The sequence below is a fragment of the Suncus etruscus genome, chromosome 19, assembly GCF_024139225.1.
Source record: "Suncus etruscus isolate mSunEtr1 chromosome 19, mSunEtr1.pri.cur, whole genome shotgun sequence".
Classification (NCBI taxonomy): Eukaryota; Metazoa; Chordata; class Mammalia; order Eulipotyphla; family Soricidae; genus Suncus; species Suncus etruscus.
The window spans coordinates 1,427,792-1,441,292 of record NC_064866.1 but is presented as its reverse complement, the minus strand read 5'-3'; the positions used below and the strand labels follow the sequence as shown (position 1 = coordinate 1,441,292).

Below are 13,501 nucleotides of genomic sequence, written 5' to 3'. Positions count from 1 at the left end.
TTTTGTTGTTGTTCTGTGTGTGTGTGTGTATGTGTGTGTGAATTCAAGTTTTTGTTGTTGTTCTGTGTGTGGGGGGGGGGTGTGTGGGTGTGGGTGGGTGGGTGTGGGGGTGGTTTTTGGGTCACACCCGGCAGTGCTCAGGGGATACTCCTGGCTCCATGCTCAGAAATTGTTCCTGGCAGGCACAGGGGACCATATGAGATGCAGGGATTCGAACCAATGACCTTCTGCATGAAAGGCAAACACCTTACCACCATGCTATCTCTCCAGCCCCAGAATTCAAGTTATTTCTAAAAAGTTCTCTTTTTTTTTTTTTTTTTTTTTTTTTTTGGTTTTTGGGCCACACCCGGTGACGCTCAGGGGTTACTCCTGGCTATGCGCTCAGAAGTCGCTCCTGGCTTGGGGGACCATATGGGACGCCGGGGGATCGAACCGCGGTCCGTCCTAGGCTAGCGCAGGTAAGGCAGGCACCTTACCTCCAGCGCCACCGCCCGGCCCTAAAAAGTTCTCTTGTCTGTAGTTCACAACGGTTTGGTGACTGTCTTGGATATTTTATTCAGGTTACAGAATTGTGCAGATGTAAGAGAACTTTTTCTGGTTTTATTTTTGACCCACACCGGCAGCGCTCAGGGGTTCCTCCTGGCTCTGTGCTCAGAAATTGCTCCTAGCAGCCTCCAGGGACCATATGGGATGTGGGAAATCGAACCCAGCTCTGTCCTGGGTCAACCTCGAACAAGGCATACACCCTACGACTGTGCTATCTCTCCAGCCCCGAGAACTTCTATTTTTTTTAAGTTGTACTGTACGAAGAATAATTGCTTTACTTGTTTTTGTTTGCTTGGGGATCACATCGGGCAACACGCAGGGATTATTCCTGCCTCTGCACTCAGAAGTCATTCTTAGTAAGGTGGGCCACCATATTGGGTATTAGGGATCAAATCCATGTGAGCCATATGCAAGGCAAATGCCTTACCTACTATTGTTCTACCCCAGAATTGTTTTATTTTATGTCTCCTAGTCATTGGTCATAGAGAAAAGGGTTTCGGATTGCCATAAGTATCTTTTTTTTTTTTTTTTTGGTTTTGTTTTGTTTTGTTTTGTTTTGGGCCACACCCGGTAACGCTCAGGGGTTACTCCTGGCTATGTGCTCAGAAGTTGCTCCTGGCTTGGGGGACCATATGGGACACCGGGGGGTCGAACCGCCTTCCGTCCAAGGCTAGCGCAGGCAAGGCAGGCACCTTACCTTTAGCGCCACCGCCCAGCCCCTGCCATAGGTATCTTAAGACTAGATTTGTTTAAATAAATATAAGGCTAACTACATATATAGTTTAATTGTTTAGTAACTTTTTGATAAAGGTGAAATTAATAGTATATTTTCATTCTGTATACTCAATACTTTTGGATTAGTAGAAATATTTAAATAGTGAGATATCTAGCAATTCTCCATTAATACATAATTCTGTTGATATTTGATACGTATGCTACACTGACAGCAAACTTCAATTTTAGCTCACCCTATTTTAAGTGATTCCCACATCAAATGGTACAGTTTTGGATTAGTTGTTTGAGAGTGAAATGGACAGTCACTTAAAACATTGGTTTACTGGGAGAGTGACCAGCTTGAGGCCGGAGGTTGGCCGCATGCAAGGCAAATGCCCTACTACTTGTTATCCGTCCCTGTTCCTGTTCTTTTGATGTGTGCCAGTCTCTGATGTGAGATGATACCTCGTTGTTGTTTTGATTTGCATCTCCCTGACAATTAATGACTATAGTGTCCTTCAAGTGCCTGTTGGCTGTTTATTTCTTGTTGGAGGAGGTTTCTGTTTATCTCTTCTCCCCATTTTTTGATGTTCTTAGATGTTTTTGTCTTGTTAAATTCTACCAGTGCCTTGTAGATCTTTAATAGTACCCCTTATCAGAGTAGGTAATGGGTAAGCAATCTCTCGTTCCTGGACAGTCTTTATATCCTGGGTTATCATTTCCTTTGAGGTGCAGAAGCTTCTCACTTTAATGGGTCCCATCTGTTCATATTTGCTTCCACTTGCATGGTCAGTGGTGTTCAGCCTGGAAAAAGATGCCTTTAGACTCAAGAGTCCTGCCTACATTTCCCTCTCTGTATCTTTAGGATTCCAATCGAATGTTGAGATCTTTGATCCATTTTGATTTGACTTTTGTGCATGACATTAGAAAGAAGTCTGAGTTAATTTTTTTTTTTTTTTTTTGTGGTTTTTGGGTCACACCCGGCAGTGCTCAGGGATTATTCCTGGCTCCAGGCTCAGAAATTGTTCCTGGCAGGCACGGGGGACCATATGGGACGCCGGGATTCGAACCGATGACCTCCTGCATGAAAGGCAAACGCCTTACCTCCATGCTATCTCTCCACCCCCTGAGTTAATTTTTTTTATTTGCATGTAGCTGACCTTTCTTTTTTTTTTTTTTTTTTTTTTTGGTTTTTGGGTCACACCCGGCAGTGCTCAGGGGTTCCTCCTGGCTCTATACTCAGAAATCGCTCCTGGCAGGCTCGGGGGACCATATGGGATGCCAGACTCAAACCACTGTTCTTCTGCATGCAAGGCAAATGCCTTACCTCCATGCTATCTCTCCAGCCCCATAGCTGACCCTTTTTACCAACACCACGTGTTGAAGAGATTTTCCTTGCTCCACTTTATATTTTTGTCCCTTTTGAGGTCTGTCTTTATTACAATACCATGCTGTTTTATTTATTTATTGGTGGAGGGCTTTGGGCCATATCTGCCAGCATTCAGGTTACTCCTGGCAGGCTCGAGAGACCATATGGGATGCCAGGAATTGATCCCAGGCCCATCCCAGGTCCAATACGGTACGTGCAAGGCAAATGCCCTACCGCTGTGCTATCTCTCTGGCTGTTTTACTTATTACACATTGTACTACGGTTTGAAGGTGAGGAAAGGGATGCCTCCAATATTCATTTTCCCATTTGGCCATTGTGGGGTGTTAAGGTTGCATGTGAATTTCAGGAATGTTTGATCGATTTCTTTGAAAAAATGACATGGTGTCCTTCTAGGGGCTGCATCGACTCTGTACAGTACTTTGGAAAGTGTTGCCATTTTAATGTTAATCCTCTTAGTTCTTAAAGCAGTGTTTTGCAGTTTTCTTTGTTTAGGTCCTTCGCTTCTTTCATTAAGTTGATTACAAGGTGCTTGATTTTTTGAGGCACAATTGTGAATGGGAGTTTTTTTTAAAATTTTTCTAGAAGTTTTTTGTAGTCTAATGTTTTGTGTGTGTGTGTGTGTGTGTGTGTGTGTGTAAGGTTTTTTTTGTTTGTTTGTATTTGGGCCACACTTGGCGGTACTCGGGTTGCAACCTGGCTCTGTGCTCAGAAATTATTCCTTTTTGTTTGTTTGTTTTGTTTTTGGGTCACACCCAGCAACGCTCAGGGGTTACTCCTGGCTCTGTGCTCAGAAATCACTCCTGGTAGGCTCGGGGGACCATATGGGATGCCGGTCGAACCACCGACCTTCTGCATGAAAGGCAAACGCCATACCTCCATGCTATCCGCCCCCAGAAATTATTCCTAACAAGCTTGGGGATCCATATGGGATGACAGGATTGGACGTGGGTCAGCCACGGGCAAGACAAACACCCTGCCCGCTCTGCTATTGCTTTGGCTCCATAGGATTTTCTGAATGTATGACATCATCCACACATGGACAGCTTGACTTCCTTTCCTGTCTGGATGCCCTTGATTTTTTTTTCTTGCTTATTAGCAAGTGTGGGTGGTATTTTTATGTGTTGCCATGTGTTCGCTGACTGGAAGAAATGTGTGACCACTTCACTCTGAGGCTGCACTTGTCTGGGGCTCACTGACCCCAGTGAAACTGGCTTTTCTGAATCACCCAGAGAATTCTTTGTCTACCTCAGTTTCTTGGGATGAATCATTTCTTTTTTATATAGAGTGTACATAGGAAATAAGTTTCTCCTTTGGAAAAATAAAAACAACATATATCACATTATAGAATCTTTGTTTTTACCACTATTTTCAGTGACTGTTTGCTGGTGGTGTTACCAGAGATTGAACCTAAAGGCATCTCCAGCCCCTATTAATCATTTACAATTTAAAAACTCCCCTCTAAGGGACTTTGAAGATGGCTGTAAGTGCTGGAGGACACTGTGCCAGAAGCCCTGCTTCAGTTTCACCTCTGACAATCAGGGGTCCTCCGAGCACCATGCCAGGAAGTGACCTCTAGCACCAAGCAAGCCCCTGAGCAAAGTTGGATGTGTGTCTTCAATGCACCTCTCTACCCCTAAGAAAAGTCTTTTACAAAAACCGATTTTTATCTTTGGATCCTTTTTTTGTAACTTAGCCAACTTGAGTAACCCTTCTCCCGCCCCTACGTCACTGGGGATCCCAAACAGTGAAATCATACTATCAAAGTTTATGATAATGTTGAAATCGTTGGTTAGGGTCCACCCATGCCCCCATAGTGCTGCTATGGGTGGGTGCTCAGAGGCCACGCGATGTTGGGAATTAAACCTCGAGCCTTGCCCATCAAGACACGTGTGGACCAAGAGAGCCATGTCTCAGCTCCAGTAGTTTATTGTCTAATGTTAACACTGGGGATCCATTCATCCTTTTGTGGTTTCTTTTTTGGTTTTTGGACCTTGCCCCGTGTCCTTGTAGGGCTTGGATAGAGAGGGTACCAGAAATCGCATTCAGAATAGTCCTGTTCAAAGCAAACGCCCTATCTGTGTATTCCAAACCTGTCCCGTGTCCGTCCCCCCCCAACCCCTCGTTGCTCAAGTTTTGTTTTGAGGCCCCACTTGGCAATGCTCGGGGTCTTTTCCTGCCTTTGCACTCAGGAATCACTCATGGCTGTGCTGAGAGGATCATACAGGATGCTGAGGATTGAACCCAGGTTGGGCACTGCATGGCAAGGACCCTGTCCAGTATATTTTACATGTAACAATATGATAAAATATGATAATATATAGTGCTTTAAGTACATGTTACCTATGGTACTTAGTAATTATTCGTATTAAAACTTATACTATGTAGCCCTGAAGTTTTTTTGTTTTTTTGTTTTGTTTTGTTTTGTAAGATTGATAAAATTATGAGATAACAATTCAGGTCTAAGTTACCACTACTAGTTTTTTTGTTTTGTTTTGTTTTGTTTTTAACTATTTTTTTTTTTTTTTTTGGTTTTTGGGTCACACCTGGCAGTGCTCAGGGGTTATTCCTGGCTCCAGGCTCAGAAATTGCTCCTGGCAGGCACAGGGGACCATATGGGGCGCTGGGATTCGAACCGATGACCTCCTGCATGAAAGGCAAACGCCTTACCTCCATGCTATCTCTCCAGCCCCGTTTTTAACTATTTTTAATTAACTAAAGAACCATGGTTTACCAAGTTAACTTGATTGATAGTTGAGTTTTAGGCATGTATTTTGACACTAGTCCCACCAACAGTGTCAACTTTCTTTCTCCAGTGTTTCCATGCTCCGCTTCCCCTCCCCACCTGCCACTTTAACAGGAACAATACAGAATTCTGTGGTTGCAATTTAGATCTCATATTTTCAGTATTGTTGAGTATGCAAAATGTCTTAAATTAAATTGGAGAGTGAAATTTCACCCCTAAATGTTTTTTGTAAAACCAGAGTACCTCTGTAAAGACATAACAAAATCAATCATGACTTCTTAACATCTAATAGCTAGTCGACTTTCATATTCTCTGAAATATTCCTCAAACAATAATTGGTATTTGATTTGCATGGATATATAAAGAGGGATACATACTTAGATTTCATTATGGGAATAGTTTGATTTTAATTGCTTTAATATTTTTCTTCAGATTTATGTAGAGGCAAGAGGTAGAATTAAAGGAGAGGGATGCTTTAGGGAATTGATCCATGTTTAGATATTGGGGAATATCTTGTTAGGGGAAAATATATAAAGAAAAGTAAGTGCTTGCCAGAGAAATGATGATGAAATTGAATGAGTCTTAGAAAAGATAAAGGCCCAAGCTCCTATGATCCAGAAATCAAGAAGCAGACACTTGTAGTTCACATATGTTTCCTCACAGTAAGAGACTGTGAGACTTATTGAAGTTAAGGGTCATGGTACGTACTAGAAGGGACTGCAGTTAAGATAGCCAACTTGGGAAAGCAATTATTCTTCCTTTTTGTTGTTGTTGTTGTAGTTTGTTTGTTTGTTCTTTTGGTTTTTGGGCCACACCTGGCGGTTAACCTAGGGGTTACTCCTGGCAGGCTCGAGACCATAGGGGTTAATGGGGATTGAAACAGGGTCTGTCCCAGATCAGCAGCCTGCAAGGCAAACATCCTTCCTCTGTGCTGTATCACTCCGGCCCCTATTCTCCCTTCGGAGTCTTTCTCCACACTAGCTCTTTTCCCTACAGACCAGGGGTCTCAAACTCAATTTACCTGGGGGCCGCAGGAGGCAAAGTCGGGGTGATCCTTGAGTGCAAAGTCAGTAGTAAGTAAGCCTTGAACACTGGGGGGTGTGACCCAAACAACTAAAACAAAACAAAAAAAGATTCCTTTACGGCAGGGCCCCAAAATGTTGTACGGAGGGCCACAAACGGCCCGAGGGCCACGAGTTTGAGACCCCTGCTACAGACAGATGCAGGAAAGAGGAGTACTGTTGATCTCTTACATCCACTAATGTTTTGAGATCCTGTTTCATGGATTTTCTTGATATGAGACACTAATGTAAATCTTAACTTGATGTTTATATATAAGTATTCATTTAGTAAATGTTGATATTAATGTTTTGTGATTATACAATCAGTACAGCTTATTGGTAACATGTAGAAGCATTTAGGGATGAATGAGATTGTATAGTAAGTTAGTAAGAAAAGCTTGGGCAGAATTGGGAAACATCAGTATTTAAAGATGTTCTATAAAAGAAGGGAATGGGGCTAGAGAGAGATGGCAGGTAAAATGCTTGCTTTGGACACAGCAGAGAAGTTTGGGTTTGATCCCCAACATTCCATATGGTGCCCAGGCACTGCCAGGAGTGATTCCTGAGTGCAGAGCTAAGAGTAACCCCTGAGCACCGCTGTGTGTGGCCCCCTTAAAATAAACACCAAAGCTATAAACTCTTTTCTCCAAAAAGTAGACAGTTTACTCTCTTAGAAATAATTTTAGGAAGGGAGCAGGATGCCTGAGACCTTTCCCCTGATCCCAGGCTAATCACCGGCTTTCTTTTTGTTTGTTTTTTGGGGGCCACATCTGGTGCCACTCGGGTTACTCCTGGCTATGTGCTCAGAAATCGCTCCTGGCTCGGGGGACCATATGGTCACCGGGGGATCGAACCGTGGTCCATCCATCCTAGGCTAACGCCGGCAAGGCAAATGCTTTACCATTTACGCCACCACTCTGGCCCCTAAGAACCGACTTTTAAGTACTAAGCCTCACACATCATGGGTGAGGAAGGTTTCGGGGGTCAGATTTGCCCAATAAATGCTTAAAACCTCAAATTTGTAATTTTATGTTGATAAAACCTTGAAAATTCATTTTGAAGTAAAAAGCAAATAAATATAACTTATTCATTTTGCCTGAATAATTTAAAATACATAGCAAATCTAGAGTTTTGCTGGAAATTCAGTGTTGCAGCCTATAAACATGATAGATCACTATTTCGGATTGAATTATCTCAAATTTATTAATACTGAGCTAACAAAAACTTGTACAGTAAAAATTTCTCTTTGTGATTCTCACTTCTTTAAAAACAGCTTTTCTTTCCTTTTTTTTTTTTTTCTTCCTTTTTTTCTTATTTTGTTCTTCCGTGTTTGGGCCAACCCTGCAGGGTCAGGACCTTGCTGTTCCAGAAATTATGCACTCAGCCTTTCTCTCTGGCCTAGGACAAATTCATAATTGTACTCATTTAGTAGATTTGTGGTAAATGTTGGATTAATTGCAGTCGGTAGCTTTTTATAAGCAGATGTTATAAAGAATTGGGGCTGAAGCAATAGCACAACAGGTAGGACCTTTGCCATATACATGGCTGGCTTAGATTCAATCCCTGGCATTCCATATGGCCCCCAAAGATGACCAGGAGTGAGTCCTGAGCACAGAGCCAAGAATAAACCCTGAGCTGGGTATGCCACCCCCCAAAAAATGAATAGATCCTTTATTGGAAAAATGGATATTGAAAGGCAGCTAACAAGCAATAGAAAAACATGGAATTCTGCCTAGGTTTTTGCCTATGAACATGGAAACATGGCAATTCTTAGATGCATAGATAGGAGAAAGCGGGCATTCGGAGTTAGACAAAGTGCCTAGGATAAAGTGGGAAAGTGAGAGGGAAAAAAAAACAGTGGAAAGCAGAAAGATCTGAGAAAGTCATGAGTTGGTTTTAGAATACACTTTACAGTGCTTATAAATGGCTTGAAATCTAGAATGGGCCTTTGTCTGAGACATAGGAGTAGGAGACTGATGGTTGGTTGTTGTCAACAAGACCATTAGGTGGAACAATCATTTCTGGGTTTTTTTTTTTGGTTTCTTTTTTGTTTTTGTTTTTTGTTTTTCGGGCCATACCCGTTAGATACTCAGGGGTTACTCCTGGCTAAGCGCTCAGAAATTGCCCCTGGCTTGGGGGGACCATATGGGACGCTGGGGATCAAACCGCGGTCGCGATCTTTCCTTGGCTAGCACTTGCAAGGCAGACACCTTACCTCTAGCACCACCTCGCCAGCCCCTCTGTTTTTTGTTTTTATATGAGACTTGAACGTGTTGACTTGAAAATGAATATTGAGGAGTCAGAGAAAAAATAAGGTTAGTCAGCATAATCTTTGGTCTTAGTTTCTTCAATGAATTTGTTTCTCTTGTTTCTTACAGCCAAGTGCAAGATCTGCGAGTGGGCATTTGAAAGTGAGCCACTGTTTCTCCAACATATGAAGGACACTCATAAACCTGGAGAGATGCCTTATGTCTGCCAGGTATGTTTCTGCCTTCTCCTCTAGGGATCTTCAGCCATTTTGTTCCTATGATGAATACAAAAATCCATTCTTGAGCACTGCTGAATACATACCACACATGCTCAGTTTCAGTTTTAGAAACATTGAAGAGATGCAGAAGAAATAGTAACAGTGGGCCCGGAGAGATAGCACAGCGGCGTTTGCCTTGCAAGCAGCCGATCCAGGACCAAAGGTGGTTGGTTCGAATCCCGGTGTCCCATATGGTCCCCCTTGCCAGCCAGGAGTAACCAACCCCTGAGCATCGCTGGGTGTGGCCCAAAAACAAAAAAAAGAAATAGTAACAGTTTCTGTATTCAGGAGTATTTTTTTTAGCAGGAGAAGAACAGAAGGGAACATAAACATAGGCATGCACCCAGCCCCCAGCCCACCCCACACAAGTTCTACAGGAGAATCGATGTCCTGAACATACCATAAGGAACATAGACTATTCTTAGATTGCCTGTCTATCCCCAGTGTTCTTGATTTATTGCTGAATTTATCATAGACTGAGTTACAAGATGAGAAAAATACCTGAATTTCTGTACATCTAGGAAAATTCTTTCCCTCTTTCACATTTCTGTTGCTTCCTATTCTCTGTGGCAACAGTGGTTCACTCTGTGTCGAGCTTACCCCCCTTCGTGTCCTTCAGGTCTGTCAGTACCGCTCCTCGCTCTACTCTGAGGTCGACGTCCATTTCCGGATGATTCATGAAGATACCCGGCATCTCCTCTGCCCTTACTGTTTGAAGGTCTTCAAGAACGGAAATGCATTCCAGCAGCACTACATGCGGCACCAGGTACCAGAGACCAGGCAGTTCCAATATTCTTCTGTTTGTTTGTTTGTTTTTTTAAGGTCTATGGATTCTGTGTAGTGCAAGCCTCATTCCCAGGTGAATGTGGGTCTGGAAGCAATGCCAGTACAGGAAATGTTCCACACACAGGCTAGGGAGATAAAACAGGTTTAGGAACCTCCACCAACAGCAGGCAGACAGGCAAGCAGTGTGGGTCAAAACAGGGCTGCTAAGAACTCGAGTCAGTGTCTGTCCCAGTAGCACAAGAATTTCATTTGTTTAATACTCAGGTTATAATAGAGCCCTGCCTTCCCAAGGGAAGAATGTCAGATGGACCCCTTGGCCATGCTCAGAACTTACTTCTAGCTCAATGCTCAGGAGTCACTCTTGTCTGGAATCGGGGCAGTCTGGTGCCAGGGATGAACCCAGTCGACCATGGACAAGGGAAACTCCTTACCTGCTGTATGTTGCCTTAGCCTCAAGGGTTCTGAAGTCAAGTATGTCATTGTATATAAGAAAGAAAAAAACCCCAAGTTGTAGAAGTTACTACCATCTGTGCTTAAGAAAAAACTGCAAAACTATCTATGAAAGAAGGCCTAAGAAAATGGGAAAAACTGGGGTTGGAGGGACAGAACAGCGAGTAGGGCGCTTGCCTTGCACATAGCTGATTTGGGTTCAATGCCTGGCACCCATGTCGTCCCCCAAGGATCTCCAGGAATGATGACGAAGCTGAGAGCCAGGAATAAGCCCTGAGCACTGTTGGGTGTGGCCTCAAAACAAAAATTAAGAAATGAAATGAGGTAAATAGACTTTTCATGGAAAGAGATCAAGGAGTGCAAAATGAAAATCTGGTTTCTGTTTTTACCCTGTACCATAGAATTATTGTACTAGGGCCCGGAGAGATAGCACAGCGGTGTTTGCCTTGCAAACAGCCGATTCAGGACCAAAGGTGGTTGGTTCGAATCCCGGTGTCCCATATGGTCCCCCGTGCCTGCCAGGAGCTATTTCTGAGCAGACAGCTAGGAGTAACCCCTGAGCACCGCTGGGTGTGGCCCAAAAAACAAAAAAACAAAAAAAAAAGGATTATTGTACTAAATAAGAATTGGGAAGGAGGGGTCGGAGTGATAGCACAGCAGATAGAGCGTTTGGTTGCCTTGCATGCGACCAACTTGGGTTCAATCCCTGACATCTCATAAAGTCTCCATTGAGCACTGCTTGGAATGACCCCTGAGCACCGCCGGGACCAAAGACCCAAAATCTGGTGGGAGGAGTATGTCCAAAGTGGCATCACTGACTGCAGTCTGAAGATGAAGTAGGTAAAGCGGAGCTTCCCTCCAGATGGGGCCAGGACTTCCAGCTAGCTTTGAGTTCCTCAGGCGAGCGTAAAGGCTGGCAATTAATACCAGCAGAGTGATGGTGTTGGTGCTGGCACTGGTCTTCCCTTTCGAGAGAGAGTTTTCTGTGGAGCCCTCTGAACAGTTTCGCTTCCTTTTCAGAAGAGGAATGTTTATCACTGCAACAAATGCCGGCTGCAGTTTCTCTTTGCCAAGGACAAGATCGAGCACAAGCTTCAGCACCATAAAACCTTCCGCAAACCGAAGCAGCTAGAAGGCTTGAAGCCAGGCACTAAGGTAAAGAACTGCTCGTCCTGTCCAGCTCCGCTAGAAAAGTCGTTACTCTCGAGGCTGGAGCTGTGCTAGAATGGACAGGGCACTTGCCTTGCATGTGATGTGCCCATCTACTCCCAGAGTGATCCCAGAGGGCAGAGCCGGGAATAAGCAATGATCACTGCTGGTTCTGGCCCAAAAACAAGCAAAAGGAGTAGCTCTTCTTAGTGTTCCGAGGGGTCCCATCAGTAGTCTCAGCTACGTACACCAACACCTGTCTCACGATGCTTCTGTGATTCACAGGTGACGATCCGGGCATCCCGAGGGCAGCCACGGAATGTCCCCGTCTCTTCCAACGATGTACCTCCCAGCGCCCTGCAGGAGACGACACCCTTGGCCTCCTGCACAGACCCTCTGCCCGTCTTCCTCTACCCTCCCGTGCAGCGCACTGTCCAGAAGAGAGCCGTCCGGAAAATGTCAGTAGCTTCCCTCTCCTGCTCATCCCTGATTCTCAGCTACCGAAACCTATGTATTAAATGAATCCCCCGGTGCTCGGCCCGAAGGCAGTGATTGGAACTTTCCTTGTGTTGACCAGGAGCGTCATGGGCCGCCAAACCTGCCTGGAGTGCAGCTTCGAGATCCCCGATTTCCCCAACCATTTCCCTACCTATGTGCACTGCTCTCTGTGCCGCTACAGCACCTGCTGCTCTCGCGCCTACGCCAACCACATGATCAAGTAAGTCCTGGCGGCAATGGCGGAGATGGTGCTTGCCCACCTTGACAGCTTCCTGCCTCTGCAACTCAGAGCCCCGCCACGCTGCTTTCCTCTCTCAGTGCCGTGTGTCCATCTCCTAGCCGAGGAAGAGGAGGCCGGGCCTCTTTCAGCCGATGGCCTTTGCCCTCTCTAATCTGCTGCTTACAGTGGGATCTAAAAGTCAGCCGCCATAGTGGGAGCTTTAGGAAAGGACTTTGGTCTGGTGTTCGTTTTAAATGATCTGCGGTGATGCGTGCATTCTAATAGGATGGGGGGGTGGGTTGGGTTGAAGGGGGGCTGGATTTAAAGAGGCAGCTCTTTGCTGGGCCATTGTGAAATGGCCAGTGCTGTCTAGTTGGACCAGCAGAGCCTTGGAACTCATTCCATTTTGTCTTTCTCAGCAATCATGTCCCACGGAAGAGCCCCAAGTATTTGGCTTTGTTTAGGAATGCTGTAAGGTAAGGAAAAACATATTTATGATCTCAGGTTTTGCCTAGGAAAGGGACTTGATGCTTCAGGTTAGTCCCAGTGAGACTCGGGATTGACCCGGGAGCTCCAGCTGCAAGGGATGTGCTCCAGCTTTTGAACTATTTCCTCAGCCCAAATATTTCAAGGTGTTCTTTGCTTTTTGTTTATCTTTTGGTCTCCCAAGCAGTGCTCAAGAGACCCAGGACCCCCTTCTGGCATTTCTTAGCCAACAGGGCCAACAGTTCAGTGCTCAGTCCCTGTGGTATTGGGCCTTACCTGGACCACAACAGCAGCAGTGCGAGCAGTGCTAGGGACTCTAGGGCTTCATCTGGTGATTCTTCGGGATTATGTGATGATAATGGTTGAATTACATGACTGCATGCAAGTCATAGGCTATAGAATATCTCCATATCTTTTAAAGATTTTTATATTAAATACTTTTGATTTTGGGGGGCCGGAGAGATAGCATAGCTGTAGGGTGTTTGATTGGCATGCAGCCAATCCAAGTGGTCCCCCAAGCTTTCCAGGAGCAATTTCTGAGCATAGAGCCAGGAGTAACTCCTGAGCACTGCCGGGTGTGACCCAGAAACATAAATACTTTTGGTTGGGGGGAGGGGATTGGAAGCTATCAGAGAAAGGAAAAGAAGGGGGGGGTAGTGTTGGTTTTCTAGAGTAAGTCTCAAACTCACTACTGTTTTATTTTTTATCTTGTGTTATCTTGACCCTCTGCCCTCTCTCTCAGTGGAGTCAAGCTGGCATGCACGTCCTGTCCCTTCATTACTTTCATGGGAGATGCCATGGCCAAACATTTGGTATTCAACCCCTCTCACCGCTCCAGCAGCATCCTGCAACGTGGTAAGTAGAAAGGGAGGAGGATCCATGCAGAAGGAATGAGTCTAGCAGCCCAGCACATTCGCTGTCTAGAAATGCA

At 44.8% G+C, this 13,501-nt stretch overlaps 1 protein-coding gene across 1 annotated transcript in view; it reads left to right on the top strand.

The window, feature by feature from the left end:
* Positions 1-13,501, top strand: part of POGZ (pogo transposable element derived with ZNF domain) — a 64,748-nt gene that overhangs the window by 49,034 nt on the left and 2,213 nt on the right. The window contains exons 10-16 of the mRNA XM_049765897.1: positions 8,833-8,933; positions 9,601-9,747; positions 11,238-11,372; positions 11,652-11,824; positions 11,944-12,084; positions 12,504-12,560; positions 13,313-13,425. Coding sequence (XP_049621854.1) covers positions 8,833-8,933; positions 9,601-9,747; positions 11,238-11,372; positions 11,652-11,824; positions 11,944-12,084; positions 12,504-12,560; positions 13,313-13,425 — 867 coding nt within the window. The remainder of the gene's footprint in view (positions 1-8,832; positions 8,934-9,600; positions 9,748-11,237; positions 11,373-11,651; positions 11,825-11,943; positions 12,085-12,503; positions 12,561-13,312; positions 13,426-13,501) is intronic.